Genomic DNA, 22,344 nt, shown 5'->3' on the forward strand with positions numbered 1-22,344 from the left:
ATTGATCCATGGGTATCTTTGGCTCTGAGGCGGCTGTTATTTGAGGTAGATGCACCAAATTTGCAGCATAGCATCCGGTGTCTCTTCTCAAAACACTTTCCAAGTTTCAAAAAGATTGGACTAGGGTGTCCAATCTAGGGGCCCCAAAAGAAGAACATAAGAGAAGCCATGTTGGATCAGGCCAATGCCCATCCAGTCCAACACACTGTAACACAGTGGCCAAAAAACCCCAGGTGCCATCAGGAGGTCCATCAGTGGGGCCAGGACACTAGAAGCCCTCCCACTGTGCCCTCCGCAAGCACCAAGAATACAGAGCATCACTACCCCAGACAGAGAGTTTCAACAATGCGCTGTCACTAATAGCCACTGATGGACCTCTACTTCATATGTTTATCCAATCCCCTCATGCTTGCAGCCATGAACACCTCCTGTGGCAGTGAATTTCATGTGTTAATCACTCTTTGGGTGAAGAAGTACTTCCTTTAACAGTTCTAACCCAACTGCTCAGCAATTTAATTGAATGTCCACAAGTTCTCGTATTGTGAGAAAGGGAGAAAAGTACTTCTTTCTCTACCTTCTCTATCCCATGCATAATCTTGTAAACCTCTATCATGTCACCCCTCATTTGACGTTTCTCCAAGATAAAGAGCCCCAAGCGTTTAAACCTTTCTTCAAAGGGAAAGTGTTCCAAACCTTTAATCATTCTAGTTGCCCTTTTCTGTACTTTTTCCAGTGCTATAATATCTTTTTGAGGTGCAGTGACCAGAATTGTACACAGTATTCCAAATAAGGACACACCATCGATGTATACAGGAGCATTATGATACTGGCTGATTTGTTTTTAATTCCCTTCCTAATAATTCCCAGCATGGTGTTGGCCTCTTTTATTGCAATCGCACACCGTCTCGACATTTTCAGTGAGTTATCTACCACGACCCCAAGATCTCTGTCTTGGTCAGTCTCCACCAGTTTATACCCCATCAACTTGTATTTATAGTTAGAATTTTTGGTCCCAATGTGCGTTACTTTGCACTTGGCCACGTTGACGCCCACTCTCGACAGATCCCTTTTGAGTGCCTCACAATCCTCTCTGGTTCTCACCACACTTAACAATTTAGTGTCATATGCAAACTTAGCCACTTTACTGCTTACTCCCAACTCCAAATAATGAGCAAGTTAAAAAGCACCCGGTACTGAGCCCTGTGGCATCCCACTGCTTACCATCCTCCACTGTGAAAATTGCATGTATAGATGCACACTTCTTCAGACACATTCAAATACAACCATTACATATGGGGGGGGGGTTGTCAGGAAGGGCTAATTAGAGTTAAACTGGATCAGGCCTCCTAGGAAACGTCCTTCAAGCATCCACAAATTTAAGCTTCTGTTTTCCTAAAGGGATATGCAAAGCACGCAGTGTAAGAGAAAGCAACGCTGCCGGTGGATACAGGTGTGATCCATCTCATTTAATCAGAACTGACATAGCCTGCTCTTCTTGTGCATTGAGCCCGTAACTAGAGGCAGCTGAACTCATTTCAATCACGAGCAAATTGCCCAAGCAGACTATAGTTCCCATGAGGCCGCTCTGCATTTCCATAAGGGAACTGAGCAGGAACAGGTAGCGCAGAGCCCTTTGGGAATTGTAGTTCAATGGGTCTAACCAGGGCATAGGTAGAAGAGTGTGGCAAGACTTTAAAAGCGGCAAGCGGCGTTGCTCTTAGAAGAAAAATTGTGTGTGCTCTGGTGAGTAACTGGGTGGGCTTCTCTCTGTTGGCAGTTTGTATTGGATTTGGTGATCAACCAGGGTTTTTTTGTTCTAGCTAGTAAATGTTAGTCATTTCTGCTTATATGTGAGAATGCAACTGAGATTAATTTTCTTCCCCCCTTTCCCCCCCAATATCTTCATTTGGTGGATAGCGCTTAAGTTTTGAAAGGGATGGTTAAAGTCTTATTCTGAGTCTGTAAACATGATATTCCTAACACTGCCTGTGTATTCTGCTTCAACCAAGAGAAATGGTATAGTGCCTACTTAATGGTTTCTACCTTTAGAATACATGGTGAAGAGTAGTTGGTGAAATCTGTTAACACGAGTGGAAGGCTTCTGAAAACAACAGATGCTTTAGTTTTACAGGGCGGTTTGCCTTGTAAGCAGTTAGTCATAGCTTCAAGTCAAATATGAATTGAATTTATTAGTCCAGTTTACCTTGGGGTCTTCGCAACTTCTTTATATCTCTTGTGAACACATTCTATCTGGGCTTCACCTGCAAGTCTCCAGGAATTTTCCAGCTTGGGGTGAGTAACTGTATACCCACTGGTAGCCAAAGTATTTTGGCTGCTTCCTCATGGAGACCATTTTCTCCCCCTTAGTTAGGGTTGCCAGGTCTGACTCAAGAAATATCTGGGGGCTTTGAGGGTGGAGCCAGGAGACTGAGAGTGTAGCTAGGAGCAAGGTTGTGATAAGCACAATTCAACTCTAAAGGGAGTTTTGGCCATCACATTTAAAGGGACTGCACACTTTTTAAATGCCTTCCTCCATTTAGAAATAATGAAGGATAGGGGCACCTTCTTTTTGGGCACATATAATTAGATCCTCTGGCTCAATCTTTTTGAAACTCTGGGAGTGTTTTGAGAAGAGGCACCAGATGCTATGCTGAAAATTTGATGCCTCTACCTAACAAAATCAGTCCCTCCCTGAGCTCCAGATACCCACAGATCAATTCTCCATTATACCTTGTGGGAATTGGTCTCCACAGGGTATAATGGAGTGCCCAGCAGACATTTCCTTCCTCCCTCCCTCTGCTTTCTGACGGCCCTGAAGCGGGGGGAGAGCATCCAAACTGGTGGATCCACTGCCCCCAACTGGGGATTGGCAACACTATGGAGTATAATAGGACGCTGTAAAAGGAAGCTGGAAGCTGGAAGCTGTAAAAGGTAAGAAGGACTCCTTTAAGCGGTGGAAAACCAGTCCAAGTGAGATTAATAAAAGGGAACACAGGCAGTGGCAAATCAAATGCAAGACTGTGATCAGGCAGGCAAAAAGGGACTATGAGGAGCATATTGCAAAAAACATAAAGACCAACAATAAAAATTTCTTCAAATATATTAGAAGTAGGAAACCAGCCAGGGAAGCAGTGGGGCCCTTGGATGACCATGGGGTAAAAGGATTACTGAAGGAGGATGGGGAAATGGCTGAGAAGCTGAATGCATTTTTTGCCTCCGTCTTCACCGTGGAAGATGAGAAGTGTTTGCCCGCCCCAGAACCACTAATATTGGAAGGGGTGTTGAAAGACCTGAGTCAGATTGAGGTGACAAAAGAGGAGGTCCTACAACTAATAGACAAATTAAAAACTAATAAGTCACCGGGTCCGGATGGCATACATCCGAGAGTTCTGAAAGAACTCAAAGTTGAACTTGTGGCTCTTCTAACAAAAATCTGTAATCTTTCATTGAAATCTGCCTCCGTTCCTGAGGACTGGAAGGTAGCAAATGTCACCCCCATCTTTAAAAAGGGTTCCAGAGGAGATACGGGAAACTACAGGCCAGTCAGTCTGACTTCAATACCGGGAAAGTTGGTAGAAACCATTATCAAGGACAGAATGAGTAGGCACATTGATGAACACGGGTTATTGAGGAAGACTCAGCATGGGTTCTGCAAGGGAAGATCTTGCCTCACTAACCTGTTACATTTCTTTGAGGGGGTGAACAAACATGTGGACAAAGGAGACCCGATAGATGTTGTTTACCTTGACTTCCAGAAAGCTTTTGATAAAGTTCCTCATCAAAGGCTCCTTAGAAAGCTTGAGAGTCTTGGAGTAAAAGGACAGGTCCTCTTGTGGATCAAAAACTGGCTGAGTAATAGGAAGCAGAGAGTGAGTATAAATGGGCAGTCTTCGCAGTGGAGGACGGTAAGCAGTGGGGTGCCGCAGGGCTCGGTACTGGGTCCCATCCTCTTTAACTTGTTCATAAATGATTTAGAGTTGGGAGTGAGCAGTGAAGTGGCCAAATTTGCAGATGACACTAAATTGTTCAGGGTGGTGAGAACCAGAGAGGATTGTGAGGAACTCCAAAGGGATCTGTTGAGGCTGGGTGAGTGGGCGTCAACGTGGCAGATGCGGTTCAATGTGGCCAAGTGCAAAGTAATGCACATTGGGGCCAAGAATCCCAGCTACAAATACAAGTTGATGGGGTGTGAACTGGCAGAGACAGACCAAGAGAGAGATCTTGGGGTCATGGTAGATAATTCACTGAAAATGTCAAGACAGTGTGCGTTTGCAATAAAAAAGGCCAACGCCATGCTGGGAATTATTAGGAAGGGAATTGAAAACAAATCAGCCAGTATCATAATGCCTCTGTATAAATCGATGGTGCGGTCTCATTTGGAGTACTGTGTGCAGTTCTGGTCGCCGCACCTCAAAAAGGATATTATAGCATTGGAGAAAGTTCAGAAAAGGGCAACTAAAATGATTAAAGGGCTGGAACACCTTCCCTATGAAGAAAGGTTGAAACGCTTAGGGCTCTTTAGCTTGGAGAAACGTCGACTGAGGGGTGACATGATAGAAGTTTACAAGATAATGCATGGGATGGGGAAAGTAGAGAAAGAAGTACTTTTCTCCCTTTCTCACAATACAAGAACTCGTGGGCATTCGATGAAATTGCTGAGCAGACAGGTTAAAACAGATAAAAGGAAGTACTTCTTCACCCAAAGGGTGATTAACATGTGGAATTCACTGCCACAGGAGGTGGTGGCGTCCACAAGCATAGCCACCTTCAAGAAGGGGTTAGATAAAAATATGGAGCAGAGGTCCATCAGTGGCTATTAGCCACAGTGTGTGTGTGTGTGTGTGTGTATATATATATATATATATATATATTTGGCCGCTGTGTGACACAGAATGTTGGACTGGATGGGCCATTGGCCTGATCTAACATGGCTTCTCTTATGTTCTTAGGACACTGCTTTTTTGTGTGTGTGTGGGGGGGGGAGCTTCCCCATGCACCCAACTTGTAGGTCTCCTGGAGTTTCCCCCTTTTACCTCCTTTGCTCTAACATCAAGGGAGGAAGTGGTGTGGCGGCTGCAGGCTGGCCCTGGGTGTGAAATGGCTGCCAGCAGCCAGTGTGTGGAAGGGGATGCAAAATGAACACCAAATGCCATCCCTAAGCTCTGCACGAACCCCTTTATAATGTCACACCTGCTCTTACATGATATTGCTGGGAATTCTTGAGTATTTTGGAAGCTGAGGAGCCTTTCTCAGATTGTTAACGTTACTTTCCTTTCCTTTCCTTTCCGCACCCCTCCCCCCCCACAAGACTGGAAGTTATTCCTTTCAGAACATTCCAGAGAAAAGAAATTCTATGTTACTTCTCTAAATCAAGAGCCGTTGGAACTCTGGAAAGTAAGAAATCAATTTTAAAAAAACAACCTGGTGCTGAAATCATGGCTAGCGGCAGTCCTTGGACGAGACTTCAGGAAGAAGCCACTTGCTCGATTTGCTGGAAATATTACAACAATCCGAGCATCTTGGACTGCGGACACAGTTTCTGTGCGGCCTGTATTTCCCAGTGCTGGAAGGAGTTTCCTGACCACACTGTCTGCCCCAAGTGCAGAATAACTGTAGAGAGAAAGAACTGTCGCCTGAACACCCGGCTGGCCAATGTCGTTGAGATAGCCAAGCAGCTGAGCAGTCAGGTGAAGGAAGGAGGAGAAAGGTCGAAGGTCTGTGAGAAGCATCCCTCCAGAACTGTCTTCTGTGTGCCAGACCAAATAATCTTCTGCCAGATGTGTGAGGGATCTGAGCAGCACAGAGATCACCCTGTGGCTTCTGTGGAGGGAGCTAGCAAGATGTATGAGGTAGGTGTAGACTTTGGTGTCATCTTTTGAAGAGCGAAATAGTCCTCCTTAGGAGAGGGAGGGCAATGCTTCAGGTGGAGTGTTGAAGGGAGGAGTGTAATGGCATGTTGGGGGTGGCAGGGTGGACTGGGAGGCAGAAACAGCCCTAGAAAAGGGCTCAGTCCTCATGGAAGGGGAGGAAAGAAGAGCAGGCTCCTGTCTGTCATGTATAAAGAAGAAGATGATGATATTGGATTTATATCCCACCCTCCACTCCAAATCTCAGAGTGGCTCACAATCTCCTTTATCTTCCTTCCCCACAGCAGACACCCTGTGAGGTAGGTGGGGCTGAGAGAGCTTTGACAGAAGCTGCCCTTTCAAGGACAACTTCTGTGAGAGCTATAGCTGACCCAAGGCCATTCCAACAGCTGCAAGTTGAGGAATGGGGAATCAAACCCAGTTCTCCCAGATAAGAGTCTGCAGACTTAACTGCTACACCAAACTGGCTCAGGGCCTTGCTGCTTGGTGGCAGCAGCTTACACCTGCCTTGCATAGGGTGAGGTCCATAAGGCTACTGAAATTTTTCTCAGTAACCTTAATTGCCAATTCACTGCTGCCCTGAGGTATACCGCTACATGTCAGCAATGCCCTTCCACCCACTACATTGGACAAACATGACAAAGAGTAAATGGATGTAAGTCTGACCAGTAGAAACTGCAGCATTCAAAAACCAATGAAGGGGGGGAGGAATACCCTCCTCCTCTAGTAAGTGACCTTGCTATTCTTCCATGTGGGGCTCCACAGAAGCCGATGAAAACGAGGTTGCGCTTACTGGTAAGTGTGGTTCGTCGAGTGTCCTTCTGTGCAGTCACACATCCCTCCCTCTGATCCCTGCTGTGGGATGCCAATGGAACAAAGGTCTCCTCATGGCCAGGAAGAGAACTGGGGTGAGGGGAGTGCGCTTGTCCTGCCTCTGTCACATGACCCTTTGAGTGGGAAAGGGATCTCTGCAGACAGAGGGGAGGGGGAGCACTCCTAGAGCCTGGAAACTTTAAAACCTTGGAAGTTCTTCTCTGCATCAGGTCTGCAATGTTGCCTGCATAGAAGGCCACTCGATGGAAAACGGTTACAGGTGAGTACAACCCTGTTTTCTTTTTTCTCTTCTCAGGATTGTTATTCTGGATATATTAAGCTGCTAAAGAAGAAGCGGGCTGACATAGTGAAGGATAGATTCTGCATTCTAGAGTGGAGTGAAACCCTGAAGGTGGGTGCTGATTGTTTCTGGGAGCTGAATGAAATTTAGGGGTGGGGGGAGAGCTGCAAGGGCACCACCACGTCATTCAAAGATGAACATTTTCTAGTGATCCTGTCCCACGCAGGCCAAGTTTTAACTAGGACTGAAGAGAAATAGGATTCCTCTGCCTTTCCCCTCTTTCTTCTTTGCAGTGTGCATATGGCTGCAGGCTCCTGCCTCATGTCATTGGCTGTCAGCTGCTGGGGCGTGGCAGTGCAGAAGCAGCTACTATGATGCCTTGTGCCCTGTGCTTAAAGATCTCAAGGAAGGAGGGGAAAGGAGAGCAGAGGGGCAGCTATGGGAGTTGAAAATGACTAGAGCAGGGCATTATTGTCCAGGCTGTGGGCATGTGGGCTTTCTTGGTTTCATGGTCGCTTCTGCTTAAACTGATTCTGCAGATTTGCAAAACAATTTTTTAAAAACCTCCTTGCATTTCCCAAAAAGGAAAGTAGAATGATCATACATACCATATTAGTGAGCCTTCTTTAAACAGTCTTATACTCTTCACCAGGTTGTTTACACACGGAGGGTTTGTTCTAGTTTGGTGTCCAAACCAAGACTGGCTGTTTTTTTTAATAAGAAGAATCCACATTATTTCATTCTCTTTTCAAAGATTGATTTCCCACTAGCCTTGCTCCACCCTTCTGTTTCCTCGGAGCAAGCGATAGATTTCCCACTAGTTGTTCCATGGGTACATTCTGACCTGTGGTAACCTCCAATTCTACACATGACAACATAATCCTAAAAAGAGAGCATCTAAAAACGGTACAGGAAACTGGAGGTTGCTGTGGCTCAAAATGTTGCCACGGAGCAACTGATAGGAAACTGATCACTTGAAGGTGGGGGGGGGGGGGGCGGGGAACTGAAGCCTTGGGGCGGAGCAACACTAGTGGAAAATCAATCCCAGTTTCCCTTTGTTTTGCTACACTCTTCCCTCAACCTGGTTTGTTTCAGACTTCTTTGAAAGATCAGTCAAAGCAACTCTGCACATTCTGTGGGAGGGTGTACATTATTATTGAGGGAGGGTGTACATTGAGGGTCTTGCCCACATCAGCACCCTTTTTCTTGCCTCAGCCCCTGCAGTTGCTGTTCTGCTCATGCTGCCCAAGGGCTTTCTTGGGCTTTTTGGGGAGGGAGGGATGTAATTGCCAGATGTCTTAACATAATAATGTTCTCTTGTTGCTGTTATTTCTTCTGCACTTCTAGCTTTTGCTGTTTAAAAAGTCTGCAGCCTTTTTTTATTGTGGGGGTATAAGGGATGCATCTTTCCTCTTGGATCTCCACAATGAAAAGGGCTCAAATTTTAATTTCCTTTAAATAGAAGATGATGATGATATTGAATTTATATCCCGCCTTATACTCTGAATCGCAGGGTCTCAGAGTAGTCACAATCTCCTTTACCTTCCCCCCCCACACACACATGCAACAGACACTCTGTGAGGTGGGTGGGGCTGAGAGAGCTCTCTCAGAAGCTGCCCTTTCAAGGACAACTCCTATGAGAGTTTCCAAGGCTGGAAACTAACCCATGATGGATGTTTTGTTACTATTTTTAAAGCCCCTGGTGGCCCAGGGGGAATGTTGGTCATTGGGAGGGGGGTGGTCTGAGGTGGAGCATATGCAGGAAAAACTCCTGTATGGATGCTCTTTGAGTGCCTCTGAATTCACAACAGTGAGAGCCAGCACTGAGAATTGTTACCATAAGCTGTTCTGTTTCTATTCTGGCTTCAGTCATGAACTTTCAGAGTGACCAAAAGCATTTTTCTCAGTCCCATTTCCCTGCCTGCCATATGGTTATGATACTGTCCTACCTTGCAGAGCTGTTGTGATTCTTACTGTGAATGTAAGAACATTCAGAGTCCCCTCTCCATATATAGGGGAAGGTATTTTAATATTTTGTATCTGTACAGACTCTTTCATGGTTTTCTTTTTATCTTACTGCAGAAAAAATTCATTATAGAGCAACAAACGATAGCTGCTGAGTTCAAGAATTTGCACGATTTCCTGAGAAACCAAGAAAACCACCTACTGAAATATTTAAAGTCTATGTCCAGGGAGATAACTGATAAAAAGAACTGTGACTTGGCTCATCTCTGTCTAGATTTCTTCACAGTTGAGAATAACATCCGGCTAATGGAGGAAAAAGTTTCCCAACCGGGGCTTGAATTCCTGCGGGTGAGACTGTGGGTTATTTCTGCTGGGTTCCCTCACCCCCCTCTTAGAGAAAGCTGGGATGAAACGTTGGTTGGATCTCCTTAGTTAACCACCTGTACCCCAAATGAAGAGGAGAGGACTTCAAGTACATGTGTGCAGGCCTCAGATTCAGCAGGAGCTCACAAGAGCACAGTTCCTGAACTTTTCTGAGGGTTCCCCCTCTTCCTCCTCACCTTCCTACCTTGTCCATTGAATAATAGGTGCAGCTGCATAACAGTCTCTGGATTAGAAGAGTGGACAGCCAGCCAGGCACCAGTTTTGCCACACCCCCAGCAGCCCTCATGAACCCCTGGAGAAGCCCGTGCCACCCTTTCTCTTCTTATGTGATTTTGGGCAGTGGGTTGCTTGCTGGCCTTTTGACTGGGGGTGGGGGGTGGCCAAGGAGAGCCCCATGTGAGCGAGGCCTGCTTGGGCTGGCTAGATCTCTAGCCAGCCCAAGCAGGCCTCACTCGCTGGGGGCTCTCCTTTCTTGCATCAGGTTGCTTTTGGCTGGGGGGGTGGCATATGCTAATGAGTTATGCTAATGAGCCCCACTGCCTGTTTTTCTACAAAACGACCCCTGCATATGTGGATAATAAGAGGATCATATGGGGTTGGGGGAGAAGCTCTGGGGAAGAACATTCGTGAGATTCTGCAGTTTTCTGTGGAAGTTCATGGGAGATTTCTGCAGTTTGCTGTAGAAGTGCAGTGTGAAAGTAAGGCCCCAAATGTGATTACAGGGGGATATGCTATCTAATAGGTTGGTGGATGGCAAACTTAAAACCCATAAAGCAGATATTTACTCATGGGGAGGGGAGGCATCTTGGCTGGCACAACATCCTTGGTAAGAAGAGCCCAGTGTGTCAGATCACATCACCTGCTGAGAAATGATCACCATGCAGAATGCTTCACTGTCTTTTTCAAGGACAGAGTGGTAGAGCATCCAGAACTTTAAGATTGGGCTAGGCTGGGGTGGCCAGACTTGCTTAACGTAAGAGCCAAACAGAATAAATGTTAGATGATTGAGAGCTGTGGGACATGAACATCAGATATTTGGGAGCTGCAAGACAGGAAGGAAGGAAAACAAATAGATGGGGGAGGGAGAGGTAGAAAACAGATGGTATGCAAAAATGTGATTTTAATTAAATACATTTCAGTGTGCCTTTCTGAATGCTGGCCATTCCACTAATCCAGGGGTTAGCAATGTGGGCCCCAGGGGTGTCATGACAGGGCTTTTTTTGTAGCAGGAACCGGGTTTGAATCCCCACTCCTCCACTCTCTCAGCCCCACTCACATCACAGGATGTCTGTTGTGGAGGGAGAGGATATAGGAGATTGTAAGCCGCTCTGAGACTCTGATTCAGAGAGAAGGGTGGGGTATAAATCTGCAGTCTTCTTCTTCTTTGCATATTAGGCCACACCTGTCTTATGTAGCCAATCCTCCAAGAGCTTACAGGGTTCTTAGTACAGGGCCTACTGCAAGCTCCAGGAGGATTGGCTACGTCAGGGGTGTGTGGCCTAATATGCAAAGGAGTTCCTGCTACAAAAAAAGACCTGGCCAATGACACCTATAGATCCCTTCTTTGTTGCCCACCAAGTGTTCTTGGAAAGTGGGTGGGGCTGCTAAACATCAGGGCTTCAGCTTGGTCCTTGGATATCTGATTGGCTATGCAAAGTAAAATAAAACTGCTCCTCTTGTCCCCCTGCATTTGAGCTTCCTTTATGTGGCTCCATCTCTCACGGTTGTCATTTTGTGGCTGTACCGATCACTATGTGTGAGAATTCCAAAGGTGCTGCAGGCTCAAAAAGTATGCCCTCACTAACGTGGAATACATCAAACCGGTATCTGAAACCATGGTGTGAAGTTTCTCTACAGGTAATCCTTCTGTGGTTTTGCAGGATACATGCACAAGGACATGGTGGCATAATTCTAGTTTGTTTTTTTGAAACTGTTACAGCCACCTTCAAGAAGGGTTTAGATAAAAATATGTAGCACAGGTCCATCAGTGGCTATTAGCCACAGTGTATGTGTGTATATAAATTTTTTTGCCACTGTGTGACACAGAGTGTTGGACTTGATGGGCCGTTGGCCTGATCCAACATGGCTTCTCTTATGTTCTTATGTAGTGCATGCTGGGATACAAAGTATGTAGGCAGTGCAGCATTTGTCAAGCCAATCCAGGACTGAAATGACTGTAAGAGGAACTCCACTTTCACAAACAAGACATAGTTTATCGCTCTTCCTGTGTTTGATGTGAACTGGCAATGCAGTCCTTCCTTGGTGTTACACCCTCCCAAGGCTTTTCAGTGGGCTTGGAAGAGTGTAGCTTTTTAAAATTGTCTAGTAAAGTGCTGAGGCAAGAGGGCATCATTATCCAAAACCTGGCAGGTGTTTCTGGAACATGCTTTCTCTTTCTGTTTTTTTTTTTTCTCCCCAGGATGCTACGATGACCTTTAAAAGGTAAGGACCCAAAACAAATACAAATTCTTAGTAGTAAAGTGCCAGGTTGATCTGGATAGGTGTAAAATGAAGTGGGCTGCAGACTCTGTTGGAAATCTGATTTTAAAGAACTGTTTAAATTCAAAAGGCTCCCTGCTTGGGTGTAAGTACTGCTGGGAACCTCACAAAATAAGACTAAACAAAGATTGCTAATTGAGAATGTTCTAAGGATTTTTTGAGGTGGGTAACTGTTAGTCTTTAGTACAAAGGTCCCCAACCTTTTTGTGTCCTGATTATCTGACTGAAATCCCCATTCAGCTATTAGCTGAGAGCCAGTTTGGTGTAGTGGTTAAGTGTGCGGACTGTTATCTGGGAGAACCGGGCATGATTCCCAACACCTCCACTTGCAGTTGCTGGAATGGCCTTGGGTCAGCCATAGCTCTCGCAGAGCTGTCCTTGAAAGGGCAGCTTCTGGGAGAGCTCTCTCCAGCCCCACCCAACTCACAGGGTGTCTGTTGTGGGGGAGGAAGGTAAAGGAGATTGTGAGCCGCTCTGAGACTCTTTGGAGTGGAGGGCGGGATATAAATTGGGAGGCGCCATTGCTCAGCATTAGAGCACCTGCTTGGCATGCAGAAGGTCTCAGGTTCAATCTCTGGCATCTCCAATTGAAAAGGGCCTGGTAATAGATGACAGGAAAGACCTCCACTTGAGACCCTGAAGAATCACTGCCACTCACAGAGGACAGTATTGACCTTGAAGGACCAAAAGTCTGATTCAGTTGCCTTGTTCATAAATTAGAGTGAATGCATGTGCATCCCATATGCTATGGTGCACTCCATCTTTATAAATGCAAGTAATTCTCATGTTACATTCAACACATGTACAGCTGGAGGTGTGGGACTGAAGCAGCAGATTTATATGAGACTGCCAATGTATTGCAGTGGTTAAGAGTGTTGGACTCGGATCTGGAAGACCCAGGTTCGAATTCCCACTTGTGCTTTGGAAGCTCGATGGGTGACTGTGGGCCAGACACACTCTTGTAGCCTAACCTGTGTCTCGCATACCTGTCTTTCTCGCCAGATGTCAGATGAGAAAAAGATTGCCAACCGTAGAAAATATCTCAGTGCTTTTGAAATGGGGTTTTTGGGAACTGACAGAAATTAGTGCTGTGGTGAAGGGTGTAGCAAGCTACTTCACAGGTAAGGAAAAAAGTTTTTTTTTAAACCATGGGCAAATTATCTGAAGCAGAAAGTGGCTGTTGTTGGCAGGCTATTCTTTCACCCCAGACTATTCTTTCAGGGCTGGGTGAAAAGGGAAGCCCTTAGAGAATTTTCAGACAGGAACATTAATTCTTGGTGTAGAGTTCAGTGGCCCTCAGTATTCCTGCATGTTCTTTGCTTGGGTGGACATGGACTAGCGTCCATGAAATAGAGTCCTTTCTATTTCTCTTTGCATAGAGAAGTGCCAGGAAGTGTCCAGCCTCCAATGCTGAGAGACACTGAGCTTTTTTTCTACTGCAGGGGACTCCTGAACGGTGCAAACAGTGTTGGAAGGAGTGGATTGTGCAGTGTCACTTGATGCTACCACAGACTTTGGTGTCTCAGGGGAGGGCAGGGGAGAGTTAGTACAGGGGTAGATAGGGTGCTCTCTGACCTTTCCTTTGACCACTTCTGCTGCTGTTCCTTTTTTACTTAGGTAATGCTAATCTCAGTGGTTCCTTTTTTCTGCTCACTTCCCTTCTCTCTCTTCATCAGGCCTGGACATGCCTTCTGCACTCTCTCCATCCTAGCTTAGATAAGATAGCCCCTTTATGTTCTTCCTATCCAGTTCTCTTAACTTACAGAAAAGAAAGAGGAGCTCTTTGTGTAACAAGCTTAAGTGTGAATTTACTCCTTAAGCAGCCAGGCTATAGCGCAGGGGTGACCCAGCTGTGGCTTGGGAGCCACATGTAGCTCTTTCATACATATTTTTTGGCTCTTGAAGCCCCCACTGCCCTGTCAGCCAGCTTGGAGAAGGCATTTCTCTCTTTAAATCCCAAGACAGCTGGTGGCTTGGAGAATGCATTTAAAGTTGCTTTCTTTCCACTTCTCCCTCCTCCATCTATTTCCCTTCCTTCCTTGTGGCTCTCAAACATCTAGTGATTATTCTATGTGCCTCTTGCATTAAGCACGTTTGGCCACCCTTGCTATAAAATTTCACTGTGCGGAACTCAGCTCTGCTTTCTGTCAAGAAATAACTTGGAGTGTTTCCACATTGGGTTTTTGCCCTGGGTTGGAAGCTTTTGGGAAGCAGGTTTTTTCCCTCCTCCCCATGTAATTCCAGTACATTTGTGCACCTCCTGGGGCTTTGTTGGCTTTCCTTTGTCCTTTCCCAAACCTCCTGGAAAAGTCAGGTTTCCCCGCTCTGCAAAAGCTACTCCTCTCAATGAGGCAGGGCTGTCTTTTTAAAAATCTATAATCTACCATTTGCACATCAGGATCCCTGAATTCTCACCTCCTATTAAAAAATAAGTCTCTAGGCCCTTCTCTTACGGAGACAGGGAAGAGGCATATCTCTGCAGGGGAGGGGATAGAGACTTTTTTTTAAAAGAAAGATGGTAACTTAGAGAAATAGGTGCACATTGGTATTATGATATAATGTGATTCAATCACTGTGCGGGGAATCCTACATATGGAAGCCCAGTTACAACTCTGTGGTACTAGCTAAATGATCCACCTGTAGTTCATCCCCCTGTAGATAAACAATCTGGAAAACAGAATGCTTTGGGCCAGTTAGGTTATAGCCCCAGTTATCACAGATGAGAAGGGGCACTGCAGCACACAAGGGCTGACCTGAGGTTTGGATCCTGTGAATCAGTTTTATGCATGCTAGGTAGCCACTGACCTCAAAAGAGTGATTAACACATGGAATTCACTGCCACAGCAGGTGGTGGCAGCTTCAAGCATAGACAGCTTCAAGAGGGGATTGAATAAACATTTGGAGCAGAGGTATAGATGGAATTATCTATTTGGGGCAAGTGATGTTCTGTATTCTTGGTGCTTGGGGGGCAGGCAACAGTGGGAAGGCTTCTAGTGTTCTGGCCCCACTACTTGACCTCCTGATGACACCTGGTTTGTTTGGCCACTGTATGACAGAGTGTTGAACTGGGTGGGCCATTGGCCTGATCCAACATGGCTTCTCTCATGTTCTTATGATCATGTTTTCTCTTTCTCTGGAGAAAGCGTTGGAGCACACAAAAATGTGTTAGTGGGAGACGAAGCATGCTGTGCAACTATGAGTGCTGAACATGCACTGTATTCATTCGTAGGCTCCAAACTGATATTCCTTAGTACCAAAGTGCACATGCAAGTCTAGGACGTGGATGAAAAAAAAAGTTTTGACCTTGTCTGTGTCCATTCTCCATCTTGGCTTCCATCTTGAGTGTTTGGTCTGACCTGCTGCTGCTGATAGGAAGTGGTCTCCTCCATGCTTGCATAGCCTTGTGGTGCTCTAGTGCACCATTCAGCTTTTCTTAAGGTTGCTGACTCGGACTTGGGAAATTCCTGGAGATTTGGGGGTGGAGCCCAGGGAGGGCGGAGTTTAGGAAGGGGAAGCTTGGCAGGAATATGATACTGTGAAGTCCCCCCCCCCCGAGCAGCCATTTTCTCCAGGGAGACTGATCCCTGTTGTCAGCAAATAGGTTTCATTCCAGGAAGACAAGCCAAACCCTACTTTCATTCCAGGAAAACAGGCCAACCCTATTGAGGTTGGCAAACCTAGCTTTTCCCTGGTGTCTCCCTCCCAGCATCTGTTAGTGCGTCCTGAAACCTGTTCTGAACCGAACATCATTTAATTGATTTTAAGTCTGCAACCTATCCCGTGTGTTCCATGTTAAGATCTATTCTCTTAAACTGGAGAAAGAATGTAAGATGAGAGAGCTCTGTTGGATAAGAGCAATGGTCCATCCAGTCCAGCACTGTGTTCCACATGGTGACCTACCCACCATTCAAGACTTTACATTTAACCTCAGTGAGAAGGGTATGAACAGGGCCGGCCCTAGATTGTCCGGCATCCTAGGCAAGGCTAACTTCTGGTGTCCCTCCCCCCACTCTGATAATGTGACCAAGTCACATGGGGGGTGCCCAATTTTGTGCCTTCAGAAGGCCAGCGCCCTAGGCAGTTGCCTAGTGGCAGGGCCAGCCCTGGGTCAGTTATTGTGTAAAGCAATGCAGTCAGATAGCAAGAGATGTCTACTATACAATGCAACAAGTCCAGGATTTCATTTAATGACATGATGCATAACCCCTGTTCTTGTTCTTCCTTCAGATTTTCTACAACATGCATGCTCTGTGGAAAAAGGTAGGTTTCTGGGATGGATGGAGAACATCTGAAGGGAGGTACACCTTTCAGGCAGCTGTTTGCCTTGTGTTTCACTGCAAGCCAGTGATGATGTTTTGGGGTCAAAGAGGAAGTGGCAAATGAATGGTGGGCAAAGAGAAGGTTGTTCCAATCTTGTCTCTGTTCACTCTTGGTTAGGCAACAAATCCTAGTCTTAAAGCTATCAAAAACCAATCCTAGAAAGAGCAAAAGAGAGCCATGCCTTTCAGGAAACTGGAGCTGGAACAACAGTTGACAGGGCTGTTTGCTGTTGTGTGTGTGTGTGTGTGGAGGGGAAGGGACTTCTATATGTCATCTCAGAACACATGATTATGTTGGAAGCAGGGCCAGTTCCAGGTTTTGGGAGACCCCACGCAGGAAGTTCCAAGCCTGCCCACCTCAGGCCCTCCTCTCATACCCTCCTTCCCCACCAGCCCTGTAACTAGGGGCCGGTGGGGGGAGGGGACCATGGGAGGGCCATGGGGGGTGAAAGCAAGAAGCTGGAGAGGCTGGGGCCACTCCTCTTCCTCCCTCCATGTGATTTAGAGCCAGTCAATAAGGTGATTGGCTCACCCTTTAAATGGCGCAGGACAGGCAGAGGCTCCTCTTGGGTGCCCCTCCTGTGCAATTAAATTGCACTGGAGTGGGAGGGAGAGGGTTGGCCCTGGGTTAGAAGGTGAGGACCCCCCAAAAAACTGTCAGGGGGCCAGGCCCCGTGGGCCCCTGGTTAGCTATGGGCCTGTTCCCCACCCATATGTATTCCTTCTGCTTGCCTGTGTGTCCTTCCTCTGCCCACTTGTGAGCCCACCAACTGCCAGTCCACACAGTTGCCTGCACTGCCAACAGTCCCTTCTCCAGTGGCACTAGCCATGTGGGAGCATGGATGGTAGAGTGCTAGCAAGTGGCTGGGTGTATTACAGTAGCGGGCCCTCCCAGAAGCCTTGGGCCTTGGCAGCTGCCCACCTCAGGGTATGCTGACCCTGGCCCCAGTTACAAGATTCCATGCCCTCAAAATGGAAGCCAAGGAATTTACATTACACGAAGAGAGCCATTTTGGTGTAGTGGTTAAGTGTATGGACTCTTTATCTGGAAGAACTGGGTTTGATTCCCCACTCCACATGCAGCTGCTTGAATGGGTCAGCCATGGCTCTTGCAGAGTTGTCCTTGAAAGGGCAGCTTCTGTGAGAGCTTTCTCAGCCCCACCCACCTCACAGGGTGTCTGTTGTGGGGGAGGAAGGCAAAGGCGATTGTGAGACACTCTGAAATTCGGAGTGGAGGGTGGGATATGAATCCAATAACATCATCATCTACATGTGGCGTGAAGGAAACAGATAATGCAGTGAGATTGTAGCGTGAGGGATGTGTTTCTGCACTGCTAAATAGAAGCTAAGGGACAGTAGGAGGAATGGGACTGATTTCTCGCAGAAGGTATTTGTGTTGCCCCCGAACGCAGGGAAATTGTATTGCAGAATATCTGAGCAGAGGCATCCCTAACTGGCGTGGTCCACGGGACTACTGATTGATGCTTTGAATGTGGGTGAATAGCCAGTTTTACATATAGGTGGTATGAAGAGTTTGGACGTGTCTTTCTTATCCAGCAGTCACAAAAAACATGGATAGGGTTGGGCTGGCATCCCGATGCACTTCCATTGTTCTATTTAAGGGAAGTTGAAGCTTCAGACATACTCCCAACTGAAAGCTGGGGAAGAGAAAATGAGCATCCCAACCATCTATACATCGGTATTGGATGCAATTCCTATAGTTGGAACTCGCTTATTAATGGTAATGTCTACAGGTATGGGTTATGAGCCAGGACGTCACCAGTTCAAACATCCCCTTAGCTGAGAGCCTCCAAGATGGCTGCACTCCTATTTCACCTCCCACCTTCAGTCTGTAACAAGGGAACGGTATAACTGACCTGTTTTGCAGAGCCTTATTTTTATAAGGGTTATCAGCATATGAGTGAAATGCCCTTGTACATGAGTTAATCACTAAACATTATTTACGCTATAGCTAGGATCAAGATGTAAATTTATTTATCAGATTTATATTCTGCCCTCCCCTGACGGGCTAAGGGCGGCTAACAACAGTTAAAAACATGAAGAAGAATTGCAGTTTTATACCCCGCCCTTCTCTCTGAATCAGACTCAGAGTGGCTCACAATCTATATTTTCTCTCCCCACAATGGACACCCTGTGAGGTGGGTGGGGCTGAGAAGGCTCTCACAGCAGCTGCCCTTTCAAGGACAACCTCTGCCGGAGCTATGGCTAACCCAAGGCCATTCCAGCAGGTGCAAATGGAGGAGGAGGGAATCAAACCTGGTTCTCCCAGATAAGAGTCTGCACACTTAACCACTACACCAAACTGTATTAACAATTAATATACATAGAATATTAAAAATAAAACATCTAATAAAACATTTCCATACATATCAACAATCATCAATCCATTCATTACAAGTCCAAGATGGCAGGTTTCTGATTTCCATTATATTAATTCAGTGAGATTGTTGGTGCTGTAAGGTAATAGCCACCTCCCCCTAACCATTGAAGGTGAGTTTGAATAATTCAGCCTTACAGGCCCTGCGAAACTGTGGCAGGTCCCACAGGGCCCTGATGTTTTCGGGGAGAGCATTCCACAAAGTGGGGGCTATTACCAAGAACGCTCTGGCGGTGGATAATCGAGCTTTTCTTAGTCCAGGGATCTTAAGGAGATTTTGAGACCCTGAACATAGTGCTCTCTGGGGTACAAATGGGGTACAAATTGGGAACACAGGCTGTGGCAAATCAAATGCAAGACTGTGATCAAGCAGGCAAAAAGGGACTATGAGCATATTGCAAAAAACATAAAGACCAACAATAAAAATTTCTTCAAATATATTAGAAGCACGAAACCAGCCAGGGAGGCTGTGGGGCCCATGGATGACCAAGGGGTAAAAGGATTACTGAAGGAGGATAGGGAAATGGCTGAGAAGCTGAATGCATTTTTTGCCTCCATCTTCACTGTGGAAGATGAGAAGTGTTTGCCTGCTCCAGAACTACTTATTTTGGAAGGGGTGTTGAAAGACCTGAGTCAGATTGGGGTGGTAAGAGAGGAGGTCCTACAACTGATAGACAAATTAAAAACTAATAAGTCACCAGGTCCGGATGGCATACATCCAAGAGTTCTGAAAGAACTCAAAGTTGAACTTGTGGATCTTCTGACAAAAATATGTAATCTTTCATTGAAATCTGCCTGGGTTCCTGAGGACTGGAAGGTAGCAAATGTCACCCCCATCTTTAAAAAGGGTTCCAGAGGAGATCCGGGAAATTACAGGCCAGTCAGTCTGACTTCAATACCGGGAAAGTTGGTAGAAAGCATTATCAAGGACAGAATGAGTAGGCACATTGATGAACACGGGTTATTGAGGAAGACTCAGCATGGGTTCTGTAAAGGAAGATCTTGCCTCACTAACCTGTTACATTTCTTTGAGGGGGTGAACAAACATGTGGACAAAGGAGACCCAGCAGATGTTTACCTTGACTTCCAGAAAGCTTTTGATAAAGTTCCTCATCAAAGGCTCCTTAGTAAGCTCGAGAGTCATGGAGTAAAAGGACAGGTCCTCTTGTGGATCAAAAACTGGCTAATAAATAGGAAGCAGAGAGTGAGTATAAATGGGCAGTCTTTGCAGTGGAGGATGCTAAGCAGTGCGGTGCCGCAGGGCTCAGTACTGGGTCCCATGCTCTTTAACCTGTTCATAAATAATTTGGAGTTGGGAGTAAGCAGTGAAGTGGCCAAGTTTGCAGATGACACTAAATTGTTCAGGGTGGTGAGAACCAGAGAGGATTGTGAGGCACTCCAGAGGGATCTGTTGAGGCTGGGTGAGTGGGCGTCAATGTAGCAGATGTGGTTTAATGTGGCCAAGTGCAAAGTAATGCACATTGGGGCCAAAAATCCCAGCTACAAATACAAGTTGATGGGGTGTGAACTGGCAGAGACTGGCCAAGAGAGATCTTGGGGTTGTGGTAGATAACTCACTGAAAATGTCAAGACAGTGTGCAATTGCAATAAAAAAGACCAATGCCATGCTGGGAATTATTAGGAAGGGAATTGAAAACAAATCAGCCAATATCATAATGCCCTGTATAAATCGATGGTGCAGTCTCATTTGGAATACTGTGTACAATTCTGGTCACCGCACCTCAAAAAGGATATTAGATCATTGGAAAAAGTTCAGAAAAGGGCAACTAGAATGATTAAAGGATTAGAATACTTTCCCTATGAAGAAAGGTTAAAACGCTTGGGGCTCTTTAGCTTGGAAAAACGTCGACTGTGGGGTGACATGATAGAGGTTTACAAGATCATGCATGGGATGGAGAAAGTAGAGAAAGAAGTACTTTTCTCCCTTTCTCACAATACAAGAACTCGTGGGCATTCGATGAAATTGCTGAGCAGTTGGGTTAAAATGGATAAAAGAAAGTACTTCACCCAAAGGGTGATTAACATGTGGAATTCACTGCCACAGGAGGTGGTGGCGGCTACAAGCATAGCCCGCTTCATGACGGGGTTAGATAAAAATATGGAGCAGAGGTCCATCAGTGGCTGTTAGCCACAGTGTGTGTATAATTTTTTTGGCCACTGTGTGACAGAGTGTTGGACTGGATGGGCCACTGGCCTGATCCAACATGGCTTCTCTTATGTTCTTATGTTGTTGTTTTGCTTGTCATTTTCACTATCTTTCTTCTGCTTCCCTGCTCCCCAAACGGCAGCTAGTGTGACCTTGGACAGAACTTCAAATCATCCCCAACTCCTTGTGTCCCCTAATGGTAAAAGCGTGAAATGGAGACCTGTGGCGGCACAGCATCCCACCTTGCACAGAAGATTTAACATGCTTAGTTGGGTGCTGGGGTGTCAGGAGTTCACAGTCGGATGCCATCACTGGGATGTCATTGTGAAAGGCAGGGGGGAATGGGCTGTGGGGGTTGCCAAAAGCTCTGTGAGGAGGAAGGGCTTCTTTCACCTCTATGCCACGGAAGGAGTCTTTGTTGTGGGGAAGCTGGACCAGTACAGGATCATCAACATCCCACAGTCACCTTTTCTGCAGCTGGACGGAGAGCTCAGGTGGATCCGGGTGTATCTGAACTGCTCTGGGGGGCAAGTGAACTTTTACGACGTGGCAAGAGCCACAAGGATCCATGGGTTCACTGAAATCAGCTGCTTCCAAGAGACCTTCCTCCCCTTCTTCTACCTAAAAGGACAAGCCCAACTCACTCTTATTGAGTAGGGCAGCAGCAGCCTCTGGGCCGTAGCTTTTCCCATAGCCCTGCAGTTCTGGTTTGCTTTCCCCTCTACTTCCATCAGCTGCGAGGAAAGCACAGACTTTGTTGCTTGGTGCTGCTTCCTGAGGAGTCCAGTGTGACTGAGGGAAAATTGTAATACCCAAGATGGCTGCTTGCTTGAACAAAATCCCTTGGCAAATGAGGACATAAGGATGGTATTTTTAAATGAAGAATTCTGGCTACCTCAGTCAGATGAGTCTTCTGAGGGGTGTGGGTGGGTAGCGGGGCATGCCTATTCACTTTTGGAAGATTTGTAGGCTGCAGTTAAGCTGCCACAGCTGTGCTGTTTTTAAATAAAATCTTTGTGCTCTTTTGGGTAATATGAGTGTCTGCAGTATTTTTAACAATGCTATACCTCTATTTTCACTCTTATATTCTGTCAACTCCCTCATTCCACTTGTGTGGGTTTTTTTTAACCCATCCTCTGCTGGAGCAACACCCCTGGGAGTTAGGTCATGTGGGGCTAGGGTTGCCAGGCCCCTCTTGGCCCACCAGTAAGGGTGGGGTGGGAGATAGGGGGTTGCAGCTGGGAAACCCCTGGTAATTTGGGGGGTGCATGGCAGGTGCATGGGAGTAGGCCAAGTAGATAGCCCCCTAGGGTGGCCTAGGGGGTGAAACTAGGCACCCCCTCTCCCCCGAGCAGTGTGTGTTTTCCTTGGAGCCTGCCTTCCCCAATAGAAAGCAGGCTGCATGGAGCGCAGATGCTGCCCGTCTAGTTTAAAAAATGGATGGTGCCTGAGCAGTGCATGACTTATTTTTTTTTTTTTAATTTGATCAGAATTATGTTATAAAAGATGTTCTAGGCCGAGATTCTTCTACAGTGGCCCCTCTGGCTTGGGAAAAGTATGGAGATTTTGGGGTGCAGAGCCTGGGGAAGATGGAGTTTGAGGGGGTGACCTCAGTGGGGTACAATGCTGTA

General features: G+C 46.3%; 1 protein-coding gene across 3 annotated transcripts; it reads left to right on the forward strand.

Moving 5' to 3' along the window:
- The first annotated feature begins 1,402 nt into the window (after positions 1–1,402).
- LOC132572246 (E3 ubiquitin-protein ligase TRIM7-like) lies at positions 1,403–21,745 on the forward strand. Of its 3 annotated transcripts, none has more exons than XM_060239117.1 (8): positions 1,403–1,743; positions 5,309–5,849; positions 6,997–7,092; positions 9,064–9,294; positions 11,750–11,772; positions 12,832–12,950; positions 16,057–16,089; positions 20,856–21,745. In XM_060239117.1, exons 2-8 carry the CDS (start codon positions 5,436–5,438, stop codon positions 21,368–21,370), a joined length of 1,431 nt encoding a protein of 476 aa, XP_060095100.1. In that variant the 5' UTR covers positions 1,403–1,743; positions 5,309–5,435; the 3' UTR covers positions 21,371–21,745. The 3 variants fall into 3 exon arrangements, with proteins under 3 accessions (XP_060095100.1, XP_060095102.1, XP_060095101.1); XM_060239119.1 differs by having other exon boundaries at positions 1,511–1,743; positions 20,860–21,745; XM_060239118.1 differs by lacking the exon at positions 11,750–11,772 and having other exon boundaries at positions 1,511–1,743; positions 9,064–9,302.
- Positions 21,746–22,344: the final 599 nt, after the last annotated feature.

This window comes from Heteronotia binoei, chromosome 5 (genome assembly GCF_032191835.1).
Source record: "Heteronotia binoei isolate CCM8104 ecotype False Entrance Well chromosome 5, APGP_CSIRO_Hbin_v1, whole genome shotgun sequence".
Taxonomy (NCBI): domain Eukaryota; kingdom Metazoa; phylum Chordata; class Lepidosauria; order Squamata; family Gekkonidae; genus Heteronotia; species Heteronotia binoei.

Excerpts from the sequence above, each read along its gene's own strand:
- LOC132572246 (XM_060239117.1), top strand. The coding sequence starts at position 5,436 with ATGGCTAGCGGCAGTCCTTGGACGAGACTTCAGGAAGAAGCCACTTGC. Across the intron at positions 5,850-6,996 it reads GAGCTAGCAAGATGTATGAG|GATTGTTATTCTGGATATAT; the intron begins GTAGGTGTAGAC and ends TTCTCTTCTCAG. Across the intron at positions 16,090-20,855 it reads TGCATGCTCTGTGGAAAAAG|CTAGTGTGACCTTGGACAGA; the intron begins GTAGGTTTCTGG and ends CCCAAACGGCAG.